Source organism: Pecten maximus, chromosome 12 (assembly GCF_902652985.1).
Source record: "Pecten maximus chromosome 12, xPecMax1.1, whole genome shotgun sequence".
NCBI classification, from domain to species: Eukaryota; Metazoa; Mollusca; class Bivalvia; order Pectinida; family Pectinidae; genus Pecten; species Pecten maximus.
In genome coordinates this window covers 25,841,104-25,864,443 of record NC_047026.1, presented here as the reverse complement: position 1 = coordinate 25,864,443, position 23,340 = coordinate 25,841,104, and the positions used below count along the sequence as shown (strand labels likewise).

Sequence of the window (23,340 nt, the reverse complement as noted above, 5' to 3'; positions counted from 1 at the left end):
TTCGGAATATAATGTTCCCTTGAGTATTCAAACTACATGTAAAAACAATATATCTCGCTTTATCATTTAATGCAATAATTTGATTAAAAGATGTACACAAAAACGATGAGTATGAGATGAATTCCAGAAATAATTTGCAACTCTGACTGATCCTGTCATTAATTTTGATATAAGTGATTTGTGTTCATTATAAAGTCCTGTCTTGGATCCCTAGTACATAACGGCCTATGTACTTAATATATAGCACTTTCTTGGGAAATCATTGGGTATTTTTTTAAACATTATAAAACACTAGATCAGAGTTGACGCACACACTTCTAATAATAAAACGGATGTCTGTATTACAAGTGCGAAGTCTATTACAAGTTAAGATAATTACATTTAAAGTTTACTCCCAACCGATTTAAATATCGTGTTATACAAGTGACTGTAAACGTTACAATCTAAGCACGTATTTAGGAATGCTAGACACTGCGACCTCCAGAGTTCACATGGACATGAAGTGAACGTTAGGAACACCTGCATCACCCTTCTCTTTAAACTTAGAAATAACAATAGCATCGCCAGATATACGTCTTACACAACATCGCTGATAGCGAGATTTACAGACGGAAATACTAAACATTATCACTACCTATTGGCTTGTTAGCTTAAAAAATAATAATAATAACGTTTATTTCTATTATCCTTACCTGTCAACGAACGCATATAACATAAATAATAAATTTTACATATATCTTATCTTTATAGAGATTTTGTGAATTCCTAGTGAACGATCTAAGAATGGATTGCTGTATGTTAAGATCGTTCACGGAATGAGCGGGGGAGGAATACATAAGCTCGCCCAATGTATTAGTTTTTACATAGACAAGGGCCTGGGCCATGTGTGCGGATTGTGGTGTAACAAATGATATCATACATTCGTATGATTTATAGACAATGATTATAACTGAAATGAAATTTTAACCACAGTCATGCAGTGCCATGCACGAGAGTTGAAGTTGTTTGTTTTAATCACGTTGTGTTGGCGTAATCCAATTTTGTATAATCATTTCCTCGGTGCGGTCGAACTTCGGCAGGTTTCAAGCTAGTTTAAATGTTAATTTACATTTAAATTAAGGAGACCAACAGGTAGTATTTAATCTTGATAATTTGATAGGTAACAAATTAAACCGGAGTCAGATTTTACGTTTACTTACATATATCACTCAGATTGATCATTAGTATATAATGTTTATAAAGAACTTTTCTTCAGAGGTATTTTAACATTGGTTCCTAGGAAAGAAAGGTTTGCACATAAATCACACAAACTTGCCTCCCGCCCTTTTTAACAATATACAAATCGTAAATAATTATCAGTAATTTGTCAATGTCAAACATACAATATAACTTCCATAACTTCTACCATTGTAATCAACCGCTTTTTACCATAACAATGGAAATATGCATTTAGAATGTGAACCTAGCCCACAGCCATCATATAGTTCCCATTCAATAACACCCCTAGTCGTTACTCAATTAGTCATTGTGTGGTTCATTCGGTTCAAACAAAGATAACATGATATTTTTCATGAATGCATTGACTTTATCTACATAATAATATTTGGATATCACCATCGATCCTAGAGCCAAGCTTTATCCATGACAAACAAAAGGCGCGATCTCGTATAGGTCACAACCTATATCCGATCAAAACACCACGAGAGTTTAGGTCAGACGTTGAAATAAGTACCTGATTTTACCCACTAAGAAACATTGAAATGAGGCGGGGTTGTCACAAAGACTCCTACGACAGGAATAGTTTAAGAGACGTTTCGGAACCATCTGCAGCAATGAGGACTCCCTTTTGTGTGTCCTTCCCCTGAGGATGCGACCGAAATGATTCATTTACACATTTTACACCTTGTATCATCATCCTCTTCACTTCCACTGTGTTTCCGTATCATCCATTTGAGTTTTGTGTTGAACGTACGCCGAAGCGTAGGTTTTTTTCGAACATGGAACACTTAAATAATTCGGTAACGGTAAAGACTGGATAGCATGTTTCGAGTTTGATGTAACCGGACGGGGTAGGGATGCTATTCTGTCAAGTTTAGTGCATTTCGGTGTGATAGCACTGGAAAATTACTTAGTATACTCCATCCAATCGACACCGTCCTCAAGTTACTACGCTAATGACAAGGATGATGAAGAAAATATCACAGCAATTGAAGATTTGTCAATAATCTGAATACAATGCCCAATGTTTAGTATTTGTATATTATTTAATGATTATCATAGAACATATATCAGGATTCAAAAAGTTCTTAAAAATATCTTTACTAACATGCTACTATTCCAAAGCCTCGCAATGCTTAAAAATGAACTCATTAAAACAATAACGACCTATTATGACCTTCTCAATCATTTTATAATTTGAAACACTCTAACATAATTTCTTCTTGAAATAGTTTTTAAATATCTGTGACTTTTTCGAACTGTAAATTATAATGTTACTCCCACTTAATGTAATTATGTCTGTACGGTAGGTATTATATAGGGATGGCATATGTAAATATAACTGTTCCCGGCGTATACCCCATCGGCTTCGGTATTAAGCAAAGTAAACATGGATACGTTACTGCTGTCGGAGTAAGTCAATATACCCTGTATCGCCGCGATAATATAGTTTAACACCTGGGAATTGTAACGGATTGTGACAACCCCGAGATCAGACAGAATGGTTATGAAACAGTATTGACAGAAAGAATAGCTCAAATGCATCAGGGACTGTCTTCTCCTCCACCCAATACTATCACAGTGAGAGAAAAAGCATAGTCATGTTTAATCGTAGTGTAAATTACGTTCCGGTTGTCGCGTAGTACCGTTCGGTATTTGCTCAAACACATTATAGTTATTTAATAACACAGAATTTATTATTTTTGAACGACGGTAAAACCTACCCATCCTGTGTGTGTCTATCCCCACACATTTCTGACGTAGTATACTCGTTATCTAACCATCACGTCAATCTTATTTCGTACGAATTCATCACAGAGTTTGATTCTGACCTAGTTTTAGGACGTCTATTCCAGTTAAATACCTTGGCGACACTAACACACCAATTTTGTAGATAATGCTGTTAAATTTGTTTTTTATACCAAATACGCCCTTTCCATGTTATGACTTATTTTTGGTAAAGTTGGGAGATCGTTGTGAATGTCTGAACACTGGTTCGAGAGAAAAAATGGAATGATTTAAATGCTGGTATAATAAAACAGTTTGTATGTGTATTTGTGGAAATAGCACTTTTATTGTCTTCCTTGACATAAACTATATCTTCGCCTCGGGAAATAGTTCATGTCTCGGGGACAATAAAAGTGCTAATTCCCTCACACCCATACAATAATTGTATACTATTCCATGTCTCCTATGTTTTCTTGTCCCTTCGTCTACTGTTGTTGGTGATTTCCGTCTAGTTTTGGTGTTTCCTCACTTCCTGTTGGTGATTTCCGTCTAGTTTTGGTATCTCCTCACTTCCTGTTGGTGATTTCCGTCTAGTTTTGGTATCTCCTGACTTCCTGTTGGTGATTTCCGTCTTATTCTGGTGTCTCCTAAATTCCTGTTGGTGATTTCCGTCTAGTTTTGGTATCTCCCCACTTCCTGTTGGTGATTTCCGTCTAACTTTGGTATCTCCTCACTTCCTGTTGGTGATTTCTGTCTAGTTGTGGTATCACCTTACTTCCTGTTGGTGATTTCCGTCTAGTTTTGGTATCTCCCCACTTCCTGTTGGTGATTTTCGTCTAGTTTTGGTGTCTCATCACTTCTTGTTGGTGATTCCTGTCTGGTTTTGGTATCTCCTCATTTCCTGTTTGTGATTTCTGTCTAGTTTTGGTATCTCCTCACTTCCTGTTGGTGATTTCCGTCTAGTTTTGGTATCTCCTCACTTCCTGTTGGTGATTTCCGTCTAATTCTGGTGTCTCCTAAATTCTTGTTGGTGATTTCCGTCTAGTTTTGGTATCTCCCCACTTCCTGTTGGTGATTTCCGTCTAACTTTGGTATCTCCTCACTTCCTGTTGGTGATTTCTGTCTAGTTGTGGTATCACCTTACTTCCTGTTGGTGATTTCCGTCTAGTTTTGGTATCTCCCCACTTCCTGTTGGAGATTTTCGTCTAGTTTTGGTGTCTCATCACTTCCTGTTGGTGATTCCTGTCTGGTTTTGGTATCTCCTCATTTCCTGTTTGTGATTTCTGTCTAGTTTTGGTATCTCCTCACTTCCTGTTGGTGATTTCCGTCTAGTTTTGGTATTTCCTCACTTCCTGTTGGCGTGTCTTTACAATTTGGTCTGGCGTTTCTGTCATTAAATGAATATTGTATTGATAGGACGTCAAACGAAACAAAGGCAATGTCGTCCATGATGGCTGTCGATTCCCATCCTTCGTTGTCTCCTGTGTTCCGAGTGTAATTTTTGCCTTGTTTTAGAGTGTGGGACTTACGTGCGTTGTTATTGAATACAAAACATGCCATGAACATCTATGTCATACTTACGGATACCAATGTGAACAATCTGGTCGGAATAAAGGATGTTTACTAAACACCAGTAGTTGGAAGTGAAAAACTCTGAAGGACAACATAAGTCTTTGTTTAGATTACAACGGAAGTGACGAGAGATGGTACATGTAGCTTACGTGAAACATGTGCATCTGAGACAAACCACGTGTTCACATTTCATAAAGGCTATGTTCTAATATATAAGAACATTATCTGGCACGGTGTCACGTGTATTTTTGTCGCTTTTCTTTATTTGACGTAATACGTACTTTAGAATGTTCCCAGTATCATTAGCTCTCTCGAAATGACATATTTGTTTTTCATAATGTGGAAAACTAAATAGAGTTGCTGACAAACAAGCGTTCTGGTGACGCTATGGAGATGTTCGGGACATCGTAGTGTGTGTCATTTTGAAGATGGCGTCCACTTGTACGCGATGGGTCGGTTTATCAACTACTCCATGTATCAGATACACATCTAAAGCTTTTGTTCCAGGCCGGTAACCAGTAGTGTTGGGAGGGTGGTAGTCGACATGAGTTGTGATGGTGCTGTCATAGACACCACTTTTACCGCGCCATCTCACGGACAGTTATGACATCCCAGCATCACAGACGCGGATAACACCAGGAAACGTAGCGGGGAGATACCGTGTATCTTTTTGATATGATCACTGGCGACACATACAACTATTTACCGTTCAATTAAATATGGATAAACGAGTTTTGAATCATTAAGACCCTGTTAATGATAGAGTGCCATTTGAATAGTCCTTAGACCACGGAGTCGTCAAGCAGCATGTGGTAAAACTCATGACAGACATAAACATCATGTACTTTGAAGACAAGTATACCCCTGTATTACATATTGATAGAATATAGAAACCACGAGAGCTCAGTCGGGTAGGGCTCATGTTAAGATCAAAGTGCGTGGTCCGACGATTTATATCATTGTCGGTTTGTGTTTTCTCAGGAAACTGAGAAATAGGCCAGTATGTAATGTCGTGGATGCGTCCTTAGGGAAGACACTTTACCCTGATTGCTCTTGATGGCATGCAACGGGCCTGTCGTAGGTTGTTCAGTGAGGTAATCACCAACTACTACAACACGAACAAGAATTCGTTCGGTTTTTTAAAGGGAGAAGGGGGAGGGTCTTGCTATCTGAATAAACTACTAGTACCTAAACCGGAGATATATTCTGAAATCGAGGAATTTAACTTCATGTTATCAACGAGAGGGAGAATACAATACTATTGATGTATATTGGGACAGTCAGTGTACGTGACCAAAACATGGTCTAATACCATTTAAAGAGAACCATTCCATAGGTTGGAATATGTATCGCATCGTCACATAATATCAAGATGGCGTCATCGTTTTTATGTTGTCTTTAGTTGGCTATTAGAAGTGCGTAATAACTTATGAAGATAATGAGTCCCAAAATAAAACTCATATAGGATGTTTTTAAACTCCACCACATAATACACAAAAACATCAGATATTGTTCAGAGTAAAGAAATATAACAAATCAATGCCTCGGTATAATTTGAAATTTGAAAAGAGGTAATCTTTAAAAAGTTATTGAATGTGACATTTGACTTTCTAATGCTGTCAACAATAACTTTGTTCGGTCAACTAATAATATCATACTAGATGTAATGAATAATAAATTGCGGTTGTTGTTAACAATCCGCAAAATGTTCATATCCAGCTCCCGAGCACGTAACTACTAATAGAATAGAAATAATATTTAACGAGTATCAATGATTAATGTGACACAGCTAACGGTGGTCGATATGTAGGTCAGTTGGCGGTGTCTGTAACGGACAGTGCCCAGACATCAATTAGTCGTCCTACAATCAGGGCTTCATTTACATCATTTATAGAAAGTATTGTCAGCTTAACAGACCAGACATAAGTTAGTCGTCCTACAATCAGGGCTTCATTTACATCATTTATAGAAAGTATTGTAAGCTTAACAAACTAGACAACAATTAGTCGTCCTACAATCAGGGCTTCATTTACATCATTTATAGAAAGTATTGTAAGCTTAACAAACTAGACAACAATTAGTCGTCCTACAATCAGGGCTTCATTTACATCATTTATAGAAAGTATTGTAAGCTTAACAAACTAGACAACAATTAGTCGTCCTACAATCAGGGGCGTCATTTACATCATTTATACACCTCTCTGGTGTCGTTTTTCCTCTTGCATTCATCTGGAATCATTCACATGAAGTTCTTTATCGGTTTCATTATCATTATGCTTTCTGGATTTTGTTAAAAAAAGATGAGTTTATATTTGATATCGCATTTTTATGCATTTACATATTACATTCCATAATTAATAACCGTTTACATAATTATTATCGGATTTTGAAATTTTGCCTTCCTGGTGACAGTGACCACAACAAGATTGAGAAATCTGTCACCCCCAAAACTTTTCAATTTGTAAATGTGATGATATCAGTAAAGTATTCCTTGAAAAATCTGCATGCGTTGTTGGCCTAAATGTGGGTTTAATTAAGGACCGTTACATATATATAGTCATTTAAAAATTGTCTATTTACAAAAGTGAATGGTCTAATGACAGTTAGGCAATTAGCGACATGTATGATTAGGCAATTAGCGCCAGTTATAGTTGGGCAATTAGCGCCACTCATAGTTCGGCAATTAGAGTTAATTCTCACTTACGTCCACCATAGCTCCACAAATCGATGCAAATCTCCGCACAGCAACAGCTCCATATCGCAATTCAAAGTACTGAAATAGAGAAAAAGATACGTTAAAATTGCACTTCCGGTATACAAAATCAAATGGAACAAAACTGCATGCAATGTATATCCGTCATGTTTGACGATGACTGGCAGTCACAGGTAGACATGCATAATTACATACATGCAATTCATGCAAAAACGACACCATAACGAAACTGTAATTCTAACTCAAAAACGAGGGCAAAATATGGTCAAAACAAGGACGGAATAGACATTAGTTCTCGACCCTTTTGACATGGACCACGTTCAACAAACGAAAACATGGCAGGTAACGCAACAGAAAACTAGTTTGGACGTGTCATATCAAATCAACTGCAACATCCCATGTCACCTTAAGAAATGAAAATATTACCAACGATAGACTTTTCCGGGTGACATTGGTGGTTTCATTGAAACGAAATTTTACATAATGAAATAGAATGTTCTGAGTAACCACTTCTTTATATTGCCATATCCCGTCACAGATACAAGACATGGTTTTTTGAAATTCATACCAAGGTGCATAAAGGTAAACTCCGTAATCAAGTGTACCTTGTTTTATATTGATCTTTAATACATTTATATCCAGTTGTGTACTGTTTCTGATCCTCCAAACTGATGTCTGAGTGTATCGTCACCTCTATGTACCCATTATGACGTCTACTTTCGAAGTTGTTGGTGATTTAAGCTGACCATGACCAAAAATACGACAAATTGGGCCGGTCAGCTGTCCAATATACAGTTTTCACTTTGTATTTGATACATGTAGACATTTGAACTTAAAACACAGTCCTAAAATGTTTGCGTTCCCATTACAAGTGTATACAACAAAAGCTAGTATGCCTATTATTGTTTGATGTTTGAATAAAAGAAAAAAAAACAGTAGAAATGTATGATTGTTTATTTTGGGACTTATCTACATGTGAAAATCCCCATCAAGTGTCAACCCTTTGACCATTCCGTAGAAAATTCAGTCGGTGACTGTTGAAGCCTTAAAATCATATGCAATATTTCATGATATACATTCTGACGTAATTTATATAGATATGTTTACCCCTTCCACCTTACGAAAAACGGCAATTAAAATCTGTCTTTTAACTTAAATGCTTTGCCATTGAACATTTGTTGACATAACTCCATTATACTGTATTCAAGATTGTGTAGGCACGTGCCACCTTCGTTTGTTTTATGGTCGGAAACACAACCACAGCTACATGTATGACGTCAGATAAATAACGAGTGCATTACATGGACAAATTCCTGAGCGATTGCGGGGGAAAAGAAGTTGGGGAGGGGTCAGAATATAGGTTGTTCCCTGGTTGACATAAGCATTTATCTTCGTAAAGTTTAATACACATTGGATATCGTGTTTTCAAATGAATTAATTCTGAGATAAAAACCATCAAAACAGGATATGCAACCTAATAGTTGATCGTCCATATTGATATTAATGATTTATTATTTTAACTGAATTGGCTGTAGACAGTAAGTGATTGTCGTGAAGTTATCGAATATGAATATTAAGATAAGATATCAGTTATCATAAAGCTAACCTGTTATCTATTTTATGTTTTAGTGCGATTTTTATGTACATGTAGTTTTAGATAGTATGTGTTTTGGAGTGGCACACGATTACTAACACAAACACAAGTGTGAAGTAATCATATTATCTTAACCAAGACACATTCCTTCCATTCCCATACACTGACACCAAACAAATAACCTGTTCTGCCACAATTTCTCAATTTTCTATGTTGTTTCCCCAGTTTATCATTATTATTTTAAAATGAAACATAAAACATACCAATAAAACATAAGCATAGATAGAGGTTCTCCAAAAAGTAACGGCTCTTTATTATTTCTATCTAACTCGGGTTAGTTAATTTTCAAATTTCGAAAAGACATTCGCTTTGAAAATTAATTAACGAGAGCTAGTTAACATGAAAGACAACCGTCCCTTGTTTGGGAACATGTTTATCCCATAACGTTTACTTTCAAATGTAACGAGTTCAAATTCTCGCAACATAGCAACTGAATTCTGTTGGCCGAATTACTACGCGACAAAATATAGTTCGTGATAAAGAAATGTCATCGTTTTATATATATGTATATATATAAAAGAACGACAACTAATTATATAATTTTATAACAGGAAATCTCTACAGGTCCATCATTGTGATGTGTGTTTTATCAACAGAACACTTGCTTAAATGACTGAGCAAATATCCAAAGACGAAATCGCGAAGTCGAACGTCACAACTGAATACTAGACTAATCACTGTCAGATTCAATAATTCATCCTGAGGTTTATTCAATGAAGACACCACGCATTTAAACAACTATTTCGGAAACCGAGCTGGAGTTCTGAGGAATGTTTGTATTTCACTGTGTTGGTGTGTTTACATCCAAACACTTTATCAGGTGGCCAACACGAGACAAGACTTCCAAAATGGCATTTTTATATTTTTGTGTTTGGGATATAAATTCCACATAAATTTAAGTAGAATGGTTAGAAAGAAACTGGCCTAAACAGCAGAGGCTACATTGTACCAGGGGAAGGGAATATCGAAGCTTATTAGTTAGTTACAGAGGTCTCATTTGGTAGCAGTGTACAGTAAAAATGCCCAATTTTGAAAAATATTACACATGTCTTAGATATGTAATCATTGCCAGTTAACCCTACATATAAACTCCAATAAAGTATATATATTTGTAATCTGTACAACATTTGCAATCTTAATACAGCTCTGAAGGATAAGTTAACTGATATTTTCTGTGATTTTTAGAGCTGTGAATACCATGGTAACAGCTTAAAAAATGCTAAAAAATTGCAAAATATTATGATATTTGACCCAAAATACCACAATTCTCTATACAATTTTTTTTTCTGAAACCTATTTAAAATTAATTATCTCTATCCCAAAGACAGAATTAATCTTGTTTTGACATATGTTGTAAATTAAGTTTTTCCGCTATCTCACCTTTACTGTGGGCATCCATTTTTCGCTGTAGGCAAAACTAAATTTCCTGTGTAAAAAAAACACTTGCGGAAAATCCGGAAATTTAAAATCCGGAACCAATTTATTAAATTTTGTTTTAACAAATGTGAAGCCTGTATGTACATCTTCATACTGAATATACCAATTATAGTGTACATTTATTTTTTCATTTTTTATGCATATCATAATACAGGAGTTATTTGCTTAACAAAAAAATTGCCCATGGCCATTGCCAGACTGTCCTACTGTAGTGTGCTACCTTTGTCAGGATAATTTTGTCAAGTTGGAGGGGGACTTTTGTTGCATGAAACGTGACAATGTATCATACGAAGCGCGACAATGCGCCACACAAAGAGTGACAGTGCTCCACGCGACAAAATCGCCACGCCAATACAACAGTGCAACATAATATGTATGTCGCACTATATACTGTGACGTAACTTTGTCACATGGCGTACTATCGCTCTTCTCGTGGAATACTGACGTTATGCGCTTGTCGAGGGCGCCAATGCGACATGACCGAAATTAGCCATCATAGCATTTACAGAAAACAAAACACAATTGTAACTGTATTCCTTGTCTATTATTCAGTCCTGTTATCCGTTTACAAGGAGGCAAAATACACTCAACATGGGACATGACGCTGGCCTACCGCACTCTTCACCTGCAACCATTTAAAATGGAAATTCTCGTGTTCGTCGATATCATTCCCGTCGAAATTATTATATTTCATATTTGCATCATCATGACAAAATACTCAATATACAATCGTATCTGATTCAGAATGTGTCGGTTATATGGTTATAGTGTATATAGATTAGAAATATCAATACCCGATAATGGAACGACCGGGTGGCGGTAAATGATCAGATTAATTGGGAATGGAGAAACATGATAACAGGAACTCTCGTTTTTAATTGCCATCATGAAATCAATTTTATTTGTAAAATGGTCACAATGGCACAACCAAAGTGATCTGTGGAAATTTTAGTGATTTTATCATACACTTAGTAAATGTCACATGATGCGATTTAATCACTTTTAATGAAAAAAACACAACCTAACCAACATATTTATAGATCTATAAGTTTATAAACATTAGAGAAGTGGGTACGTAAATCCGTGTTATGGTAAGGTACCATATATTCTAATAGGTCTACATGTCAAAGCAAAGTAGAATGCAACCTTAAGTCTCCACGTCACATTAAGATAGCATGAAGTCTTGGGTCTGCATATGACAGTAAGTCAGCATACAACCTTAAGTCTACATGTCACAGTAAGTCAGCATACAACCTTAAGTCTACATGTCACAGTAAGTCAGCATACAACCTTAAGTCTCCATGTCACAGTAAGGTAGCATACATCCTTAAGTCTCCATGTCACAGTAAGGTATAGCATACATCAATAAGACTCCATGTCACAGTAAGGTAGCATACAACCTTAAGTCTACATGTCACAGTAAGTCAGCATACAACCTTAAGTCTACATATGACAGTAAGTCAGCATACACCCTTAAGTCTACATGTGACAGTAAGTCAGCATACACCCTTAAGTCTACATGTGACAGTAAGGTAGCATACACCCTTAAGTCTACATGTGACAGTAAGTCAGCATACACCCTTAAGTCTACATGTGGTAGTAAGTCAGCATACACCCTTAAGTCTACATGTGACAGTAAGTCAGCATACACCCTTAAGTCTACATGTGACAGTAAGTCAGCATACACCCTTAAGTAACGCTCTCACAGTAAGGTAGCATACACCCTTAAGTATACATGTGACAGTAAGTCAGCATACACCCTTAAGTCTACATGTCACAGTAAGGTAACATACACCCTTAAGTCTCCATGTGACAGTAAGTCAGCATACATCCTTAAGTCTACATGTGACAATAAGTCAGCATACACCCTTAAGTAACGCTCTCACATTAAGGTGTAACTGTCTCCATGTCACAGTAAGGTAAGATACAATCTTCAGATTTCATGTCACAGTAAGGTAGCAAACATCCTTAAGTCTCCATGACAGTACAGACAATTGAAGTACATGTAGGACACAACCTTAAGTCTTCATGTCACAGTAAGTGGCAAACATCCTTACGTTTCCGTGTCACAGTAAGGTAAGACACAACCTTAAGTCTCCATGTCACAGTAAGGTAGCATACATCAATAAGTCTCCATGTCACAGTAAAGAAGCATACATCAATAAGTCTCCATGTCACAGTAAGGTAACATACACCCTTAAGTCTACATGCCACAGTAAGGTAGCATACACCATTAGTCTACATGTCACAGTAAGGTAAGATACAACCTTAAGTCTCCATGTCACAGTAAGGCAGCATACATTAATAAGTCTCCATGTCACAGTAAGGTAGCATACACCCTTAAGTCTACATGCCACAGTAAGGTAGTATACATCCTTAAGTCTACATGACACAGTAATGTAGGATACATCCTTAGTCTCCATGTCATAGTAAGGTAGGCTATATCCTTAGTCTACATGCCACAGTAAGGTAAGATACAACCTTAAGTCTACATGTCACAGTAAGGCAGCATACATCCTTAAGTTTCCATGTCACAGGAAGGTAGCATACATCCTTAAGTTTCCATGTTACAGTAAGGTAGCATACACCCTTAAGTCTCCATGTCACAGGAAGGTAGCATACATCCTTAAGTTTCCATGTCACAGTAAGGTAGCATACACCCTTAGTCTACATGTCACAGTAAGGTAACATAGATCCTTAAGTTTCTATGTCACAGTAAGGTAGTATACACCCTTAGTCTACATGCCACAGTAAGGCAACATACATCCTTAAGTTTCCATGTCACAGTAAGGTAGCATACACCCTTAAGTATATATGTCACAGTACGGTAACATACATCCTTAAGTCTCCATGTCACAGTAAGGTAGCATACATCCTTAAGTCTCCATGTCACAGTAAGGTAGCATACACCCTTAAGTCTCCATGTCACAGGAAGGTAACATACATCCTTAGTCTCCATGTCACAGTAAGGTAGCATACACCCTTAAGTCTCCATGTCACAGTAAGGTAGGATACATCCTTAGTCTACATGTCACAGTAAGGTAGGATACATCCTTAGTCTACATGTCACAGTAAGGTAAGATACAACCTTAAGTCTACATTTCACAGTAAGGTAGCATACACCCTTAAGTCTACATGCCACAGTAAGGTAGCATACATCCTTAAGTCTCCATGTCACAGTAAGGTAGCATACATCCTTTAGTTTCCATGTCACGGTAAGGTAGCATACACCCTTAAGTCTACATGCCACAGTAAGGTAGCATACATCCTTAAGTCTCCATGTCACAATAAGTTGGCATACATCAATAAGTCTCCATGTCACAGTAAGGTAGCATACACCCTTATGTCTACATGCCACAGTAAGGTAGCATACATCCTTAAGTTTCCATGTCACAGCAAGGTAATAACATCCTTAAGTCTCCATGTCACAGTAAGGTAGCATACATCCTTAAGTCTCCATGTCACAGTAAGGTAGCATACATCCTTAAGTTTCCATGTCACAGCAAGGTAATAACATCCTTAAGTCTCCATGTCACAGTAAGGTAGCATACATCCTTCAGTCTCCATGTCACAGTAAGGTAGCATACATCCTTAAGTTTCCATGTCACAGCAAGGTAATAACATCCTTAAGTCTCCATGCCACAGTAAGGTAGCATACATCCTTAAGTCTCCATGTCACAGTAAGGTAGCATACATCCTTAAGTTTCCATGTCACAGCAAGGTAATAACATCCTTAAGTCTCCATGTCACAGTAAGGTAGCATACATCCTTCAGTCTCCATGTCAGTGCAATACATTAAAGTACATGTAGGACACATCCTTAAGTCTCCATGTCACGGTAAGGTAGCATACACCCTTAAGTCTACATGCCACAGTTTCCATGTCACAGTAAGTTAGCATACATTAATAAGTCTCCATGTCACAGTAAGGTAGCATACATCCTTAAGTTTCCACGTCACAGCAAGGTAACATACATCCTTAAGTCTCCATGTCACAGTAAGGTAGCATACATCCTTAAGTCTCCATGTTACAGTAAGGTAGCATACATCAATAAGTCTCCATGTAACAGTAAGGTAGCATACATCCTTAAGTCTCCATGTCACAGTAAGGTAGCATACATCCTTAAGTTTCCATGTCACAGTAAGGTAACATACACCCTTAAGTCTCCATGTCACAGTAAGGTAACATACACCCTTAAGTCTCCATGTCACAGTAAGGTAGCATACATCCTTAAGTCCCTGTGCACAGTAAGGTAGCATACATCAATAAGTCTCCATGTCACAGTAAGGTAACATACACCCTTAGTGTACATGCCACAGTAAGGTAGCATACATCCTTAAGTCTCCATGTCACAGTAAGGTCACAAGTCTCTGTAACACAGTAATATGTATATGTAGGATACATCCTTAAGTCCCTGTGCACAGTAAGGTAAGGTTGTCAATATCCGAAAACAGCCCATTGTTTAGACTCCTGGTGAGAATTTTAAAGTCCGTTAGTGTAATAAGATGACAGGAAGGTGTTAACCTTGTCTACTCTCATGGTATACAATGAATTATGGTCACTAAAACAACGGAAATTTATTCTTGAAATCTACATTGGTCCGAGAACTAATGTCTGTTTGTCGTTCATATCGAGTTAAGTAAAAACACCTAACTGTAATGAATGGCCTTACTTGACCTTTTTTAACATACATGTATAAACAAATATTACGTAAGGAAAATATGAAACATTTTCACTTAAAGAAAGTTTATGCTGTCTGGTTGCTAAAGAATGCAGTCATTATTTGAATTTTTAAAATCTTAAATGCAAATTTAAAACAATAAAAACATTTCTGCATGAAAATTACAACGTGTTACAGTCTTGTGTTTATTTTATTTATAGCATATGACATTGATAATATACAGAACCGTCACGGACAGCCTGATAATATCAGATGCCAGGAATATATTTTTAAAATTAAAATGAATTTTTAACCTGGAAGAACTGCTTTATACAACACTATCTATAACAAGGTTTGAGGTTAATACTGCGATATCACTTTTCAGGTCTATAGAATGATGATATTCACCGATTGATTCTAAAAAAAGAGTAACACCGATTTTGTATCACACATTATTTACACCCACACGATTTTGATGGTGAAAATAATACGGAAACGCGTGTTTGGATCCACAACTGTATGTTAGTATAATTTTCAGACTTTTAGGATGCTAAACTAACATTCGGTAAAATGACAATTTCTCTGTTCATTTTATAGAAAGGAAAGGGGTGTCATTTAACCGAATGTTAACAAAGTCCCTGAAAATGTCGAAAATGTCCTTTATACACAAATAGGTCCAAATACACCCAGACTGTAGCAAAAAACTATATCGTAACGCCCACGATACACGTGCTTTGAATCTATCGAAGGTTAAATCGGTATATAACCCGACTTGTTAACAGTTTAAATCGTAATGTAACCTGACTTGTTAACAGTTTAAATCGTTATGTAACTTGACTTGTTAACAGTTTAAATCGTTATGTAACTTGACTTGTTAACATTTTAAATCGTTATATAACTTGACTTGTTAACAGTTTAAATCGTTATGTAACTTGACTTGTTAACATTTTAAAATCGTTATGTAACTTGACTTGTTAACAGTTTAAATCGTTATATAACCTGACTTGTTAGCAGTTTAAATCGTTATATAACCTGACTTGTTAACAGTTTAAATCGTTATATAACTTGACTTGTTAACAGTTTAAATCGTTATATAACTTGACTTGTTAACAGTTTAAATCGTTATGTAACCTGACTTGTTAACAGTTTAAATCGTTATGTAACCTGACTTGTTAACAGTTTAAATCGTTATGTAACTTGACTTGTTAACAGTTTAAATCGTTATGTAACCTGACTTGTTAACAGTTTAAATCGGTTTGTAACTTGACTTGTTAACAGTTTAAATCGTTATATAACTTGACTTGTTAACAGTTTAAATCGTTATGTAACCTAACTTGTTAACAGTTTAAATCGTTATGTAACCTGACTTGTTAACAGTTTAAATCGGTTTGCAACTTGACTTGTTAACAGTTTAAATCGTTATATAACCTGACTTATTTACAGTTTAAATCGTTATATAACTTGACTTGTTAACAGTTTAAATCGGTATATAACCTGACTTGTTAACAGTTTAAATCCTATCATACAATATGTATATTTGTATCAGCTTTCCGATTGGAGGATATGTTTAATTACAGTTTAACGGTCCGTCACGTCGGTCCGAGACACGTGAAAATGAGCTCATTAAAACAATTAATTATAGCTACTTAATTATGAGGTAAACAATCGTGCAATGCTATTTCTGCGTATAATATTCAAAACACTAAGACAGTTTGCACTTTCCTTTTGATTATCTGAAAAAAGAGTTTTAAACATGTAAACATGGAGAGCTTTTAGCAGTGTTTAACGGTATACAGTGATTGATGATCTGTAAAGTTCTAGCTCAGCCATGAATATGTCCCGCTATTGACGAGTCCAACGTATAATGAGATTTAAAATGATGATTACCATATATTTAAGTATTCAACTGAACACAGCTATTTATGATTGGCAAAACGTGAACATGTGGCATTGGATTCGAAAGTGAATCCATACGGCAGCTAAAAATCCAAAATAAATACTAAAAACATTTCTTGATTTCGATGTAAAGATTACGCTTAGAGAAATGCATGAAATGGACATGGTTTTTCATACAAATAGATAATCTCATAACTAGACTGGTCTGCAGACACTCCTTAAATTCCTGTCAGTTTTGTTTTATGACCAAAGATTCAAGCCTAAACATTATCCTGTTTCACCAGAGTTGAAATACTATCAAATGATGCTTCAGTAATGCAGTCTTTCAGATAACCAGTTTGTGATATAAATGCGGACCTGCTTCGTTTATATTGGATTCAACATTCCATTGTTGTCTTGGCTACTTGCTCAGTCAAGTCATTTTATTGCTCATTATCATCTATAGTACAGCAATACAGTTGTGTTTTGATACGCTATCTTAAAAAAGTGGAATTAGTAAAAAAATAATAATAATAATAATGTGGATTTTAAGAGCTCCAAGCACCAATCCTGAACATCCACCTATAAAAAAAGTCTCTTTTATAAGAACATTCGATTTCACCAATCTGTTTATGATAGCATCCCATTCCAGGCGTAACGCCTGAAATTACTTAGAGCTTTGTTTTCCAATACGTCGATATGACCAGGATGATAGAGACTGACGATTAAATTGAGAGAATAATTGAATCCATGGTTAACAACAATTGCGTTCAGTTTCGTGACTAAATCTACCAACAAACTATTAGCATACTATGGGAACAAACTGTGTCTCTATTCACCGACTTATACGAGGCTGAATTCATTGACGAGCTGATCAGCACAGGTAACAAGGATTTCCTTAGTCGTTCAGTTTCCTTTTTTTATCGTCATGATACAGTTTAGTTTGGCTCTACTCTATCTAACAATTTATGTTGGAAGGTGTTAATACCATGTGTCTTTGGTACTTCTTTTGCAATTTAATATTGAAAATCATGAAGACTTAGTATTAAATCATGAGACTGTTTCACCTTCCTATCCATTTTGACATTTCTTTTTTTCTTAATTTCCTCAGTTGGCATATATCTATCGACACGTTAAGGCCTACACGAATATTCATACCCTGCCTGCACTGCTCTCCGGCAGGAGCTCTGACGGCGACCATCTGTCAGAATTGTCCGTCTGTCGTCCAGAGCTACGTTATTGCAGCTAGTTAAGGCCCTACTTAGTACCACTGACGAGTCCTAGAAGGACGAAACAGCTGTATGGTGTCCCTTACATCACTGACAAGTCCTAGAAGGACAACACAGTTGTATGATGTCCCTAACATCACTGACGAGTCTTTGGAAGGACAACACAATTGTATGACGTTCCTAACATCCCTGACAAGTCCTAGAAGGACAACACAGTTGTATGACGTTCCTAACATCACTGACGAGTCCTAGAAGGACAACACAATTGTATGGTGTCCCTAACATCACTGACAAGTCCTAGAAGGACAACACAATTGTATGGTGTCCCTAACATCACTGACAAGTCCTAGAAGGACAACACAGTTGTATGGTGTCCCTAACATCACTGACAAGTCCTAGATAGTCCTAGATAGTCCTAGGTATGAAGCAGTTTAGATTACATTTAGCTCTGGTATACAGGTATCTTACAGTTTGTATTGAAGGGTATTTATGCATTGTGTGTCTTTTATACAATCATATGAATAACAACTGTTCTGTTGATTGTGCCGATCAAATATATTCACACGAGCTAGAAATCAACAGACTTTCCAACATCAGCCGCTTAGCCCGACCCTTATTTACCCCACTAACAGGAAACGCTTACCACGATAAGTTCCTAATATAAACTTTTCATTTCTAAATACAGTAGTAGCATCCCTGCTAATATCCCAGTTATTTCGAAATCAAGGATGTATTCCCAAGATCACGATTCCCGTTACAATAGTAAACTGCCGACAAAAACACGCTTACAACATCGGGTTTCCAGAGATTTTGGTAGCGAATACAACTGGAACATTCAATGGTTGTTATTCTGGTCAAACTGTGAAATAGTCTACTTTCTGTATTCCTTGTTTGTGTCAGTTGAAGACTCGTGACTTTGATGCTCGTTAGTATGCCTAGTTGTTCCATTTTCACTACACTAGTTCTCATTTTGAGAACATGCCATTATCTCGATTTGATAATAATATACATCATGTCGTCGATGAAGTAGGAGACGCCTACCCACCTGGAACGCCACGTCTTATTATCTTTTTTTTTCAGCTTGGCATCGAGAGAAATAACACAAAACATTATTAACAATAACTTACTGTGTTTGGCTAGAAGTAGGTTAAGATTTGGCACCCATAGACAAAGATTTTCTTCGTCCGAAAATTATGTGAGCAGTACTTCAACATTTAAGAGTACAAACTAGTGAAATAGATAGGGCAGTCACTATCTAAAAAGAGAGTAGAGAATGCTGAAGCATATATTTCTGTTGCTTTCTTTATCAAGTCTATACAAAAGGTCTATCTCTCCGGACATGTTTACTGATTCCAGCTTGAATTCGGTGAAGTTTAACCTTCTATTCATTATGCCGTTGCGTAGCAAGATAATTAGAGAAACTGCAATTAAGGATACGAATACTTATATTATATGGGATTTAATATCTGTCCTCGGAACATCTTAATATGAATAAAAACTTTATTTGTCTTGACAGAATTGTGAAACAAGTTCTACCAACTAATGTTAATCACCCTTTTTGGCCCAGATGGAACTTACTGTGAGAAGAAACCGGAGAAACACAGAGAAATCCTACGTGGTCGAGCATGTGGTCACATAGCTGTTCACATCCGATCGGAGAATCGAACCCCGGTCGCCTAGGTGAAGGCCTCTTAGGATCGTGTATACATGAAACTACTGTTTTTCTCACGAACATTTACCGATAAAATGGATATAAATTTTAATTACAATTGGTATGCGCTCTTCATTCCGCCATCATTAATCAATGGTTGATGATTTCGATATCAGTTTTACATATGTGCCGGTTTTGATTTCAGTAATGAGAGTTGAAGGAATGGTAACAAGAAACAGACATAACATAGGAAAGCAGGTCATCAATGATTTCGATTAAAGATTTGTTTTAACCATTGTTACATTGTATGCTGGAGAGAAATCCGAAAACGATCACGGTTTCATATTACAACTACATTTCTAATAGTGTTGTGGACGATTAGATGTCCTGCTTCCTCAAACACGTTATATATCGCTGTAATGATCTGTACATTAATGTATGTTGTATATATGTGTTATGGATTTAATGATGAGCCGAAAGGCTTAATGCTAATAAACATTGAAACATTCAAAGATAATTAATCACCGAACAAACCTTTCATAGCCATGCACATTTGAACTAATTTGTTTGTAAAATGTAGCAAAAATGTAGTACTTTTAACAAAATGATTCCAAAACAATACTTACTTCGTTAACACTGGTGATCTTCATCGGATGAAATAGAGGAATGACGATGCGAACACAGGCGAGAAAGACGAAGATATATCCTAGTACTGGAAGCCATATCACTCCACCAAACAGGTAGGTCTCCACCGGGTACCCCAGCATCATTATAGACGACTGGTTGGAGACCATCAGTGAAATAAGAATGGGTAAAAACTTCATCTGTCTGTTTCCAAGATGGAATTCCAGAGATGTCTTATTTTTACCTCCGGACACTGCATAGTATGTTCCGATGAGAATGGACGCTAACATGACGAGAGCGAACACGATGAAATCGACAGTTACAAAGCCTGGTTCCGTCATGTTTAGTTTTTTATCTGAATAAACGTGAATACTAATAAATTAAATCCATTAGCTGTAAGGTGCGTGATATCCGGTGTGGGAAGTAAGTATTAGTAAAACTCGATACGTAGTACTTGTGATCGCCAATTGTTGGTAGTATCATTTGCATATAAATGAATATTAATTCTATCAATTATAAAAACAATGAAATCTGTACGTATTTAGTCCACGTGTACCGATATTGACATCGTCCTCAGTTAAGGTCCGCTTTGAGCTGTCAAGCTAATCCTTTCCCGGTGGAAACTAGACATTATCTACAGACAACACTCGGCATATCTACCCGAGTTGGATGATGACGACAGCGTAGCGACTCCCTGATTGGACTCCGTCCGTGCGGCTCAGGCAGCCAACTTTATCGCCAGTACTTATAAGCGAGGCACATGCTGACTGCAATATTACGCTGTGGTCTTCTTCCAAGTGTGAAAAGTGATCCAATAAAAAACGCTTTCAGACGGTTACATTTTATCTTATCTTAAAAAAAAAAAAAAAAAACGTCGGTTGAAATACCTTATACATACTATAAATCCGGTAAGGTGCTCACTGTTTCCGCGCCTCAACCACAATAGGCAATTCCATGGTTTATAAGACAGTTTAATTCAATTACCACGTCGTAATAGACAAATCCTGCCTTGTTAAGTGTCAAAGGGAGCAGTTTCTGTAGTGTAATCGTGAGTACACAGTACGTAGTGGATACCTACAAATATAACAATACGTCAGATCCACAAGCGGAAGCCTTTTTTCGCGTTCATTATACTGTATTAGGTATAACGTGCCAGCTGTACGCGCTGTAAGGTTAGATAGGTATATATATGTACACAGGGCGACTGTTAGCACACGGGGGAGTTCGCCACTGCGTTATAAGGGGCAGGTAAACTAAAACACACTCACTATACATACATAGATATTACATTCTATATAAACAATATGTTCCAGAGGAAAACTATTGTTTAGTTTAAAATAAAGCCGAGTCATGCATTATCCGGAAAAAAATATAAATTTGACAGCAGCTACAAGGTCAATGGATACCAAGACGGGAGCTAATATACAGTAATTGCTATCGAACCATTACAAGGTACCTGTGTGTCCCAAAGCTAATATTGACACAGTCGGCTTTTTAATCAGTTTTCTACACGGTAGCACAGTTACATAGGTTTTTTTTATCGGGGTTTATTTTCATACTCCCTTCTGACTGTTCAGGCCTAATGCTATTCTGGGACAAGTTATATACAATACACATAACATCAATCTATATTATATCCCATAGCCTATACAATTATTGAAAATCGTCGACGATGACTAGTCCGTTCCGAGAAAAATGCAATCCCAGCTATTTCCGAATTTTCTTCCGGCTTCCTGGTTCACAGGTGGAGACACATCGCAATAACTCATGTATTAACTGGAATTTTACCTTCAAAATTGAGGACGTATGGCGTATAAAACCAGAGATCCGACTGGGACATTAGTGTCCGCCATTGTAGGAACGTGACCACATAAAACTAGAGATCCCAGAGGGACGTTAGTGTCCGCCATTGTAGGATCGTCACCGTATAAAACTAGAGATCCCAGAGTGACGTTAGTGTCCGCCATTGTAGGATCGTCACCACATAAAACTAGAGATCCTAGAGGGACGTTAGTGACCGCCATTTTAGAATCGGCACCGTATAAAACTAGAGATCCCAGAGGGACGTTAGTGTCCGCCATTGTAGGAACGTCACCGTATAAAACTAGAGATCCCAGAGGGACGTTAGTGTCCGCCATTGTAGGATCGTCACCACATGAAACTAGAGATCCCAGAGGGACGTTAGTGTCCGCCATTGTAGGAACGTCACCGTATAAAACTAGAGATCTCAGAGGGACGTTAGTGACCGCCATTGTAGGATCGTCACCGTATAAAACTAGAGATCCCAGAGGGACGTTAGTGTCCGCCATTGTAGGAACGTCACCGTATAAAACTAGAGATCTCAGAGGGACGTTAGTGACCGCCATTGTAGGATCGTCACCGTATAAAACTAGAGATCCCAGAGTGACGTTAGTGACCGCCCTTGTAGGAACGTCACCGTATAAAACTAGAGATCCCAGAGGGACGTTAGTGTCCGCCATTGTAGGATCGTCACCACATAAAACTAGAGATCCCAGAGGGACGTTAGTGTCCGCCATTGTAGGATCGTCACCGTATAAAACTAGAGATCTCAGAGGGACGTTAGTGTCCGCCATTGTAGGAACGTCACCACATAAAACTAGAGATCCCAGAGGGACGTTAGTGTCCGCCATTGTAGGAACGTCACCACATAAAACTAGAGATCCCAGAGGGACGTTAGTGTCCGCCATTGTAGGATCGTCACCACATAAAACTAGAGATCCCAGAGGGACGTTAGTGTCCGCCATTGTAGGATCGTCACCGTATAAAACTAGTGATCCCAGAGGGACGTTAGTGTCCGCCATTGTAGGATCGTCACCGTATAAAGCTAGAGATCCCAGAGGGACGTTAGTGACCGCCATTTTAGAATCGGCACCGTATAAAACTAGAGATCCCAGAGGGACGTTAGTGTCCGCCATTGTAGGATCGTCACCGTATAAAACTAGAGATCCCAGAGGGACGT

General features: G+C 37.3%; 1 protein-coding gene across 1 annotated transcript in view; it reads right to left on the bottom strand.

Annotated features, from left to right (window-relative positions):
* Positions 1 to 21,381, bottom strand: part of LOC117339555 (sodium-coupled monocarboxylate transporter 1-like) — a 42,557-nt gene extending 21,176 nt beyond the window's left edge. Inside the window, exons 1-2 of the mRNA XM_033901235.1 lie at positions 20,363 to 21,381; positions 7,223 to 7,291 (exon numbers count right to left, since the gene is read on the bottom strand). Of these exons, the coding sequence (XP_033757126.1) occupies positions 7,223 to 7,291; positions 20,363 to 20,701 (408 nt within the window). The 5' untranslated portion in view covers positions 20,702 to 21,381. The remainder of the gene's footprint in view (positions 1 to 7,222; positions 7,292 to 20,362) is intronic.
* Positions 21,382 to 23,340: the final 1,959 nt, after the last annotated feature.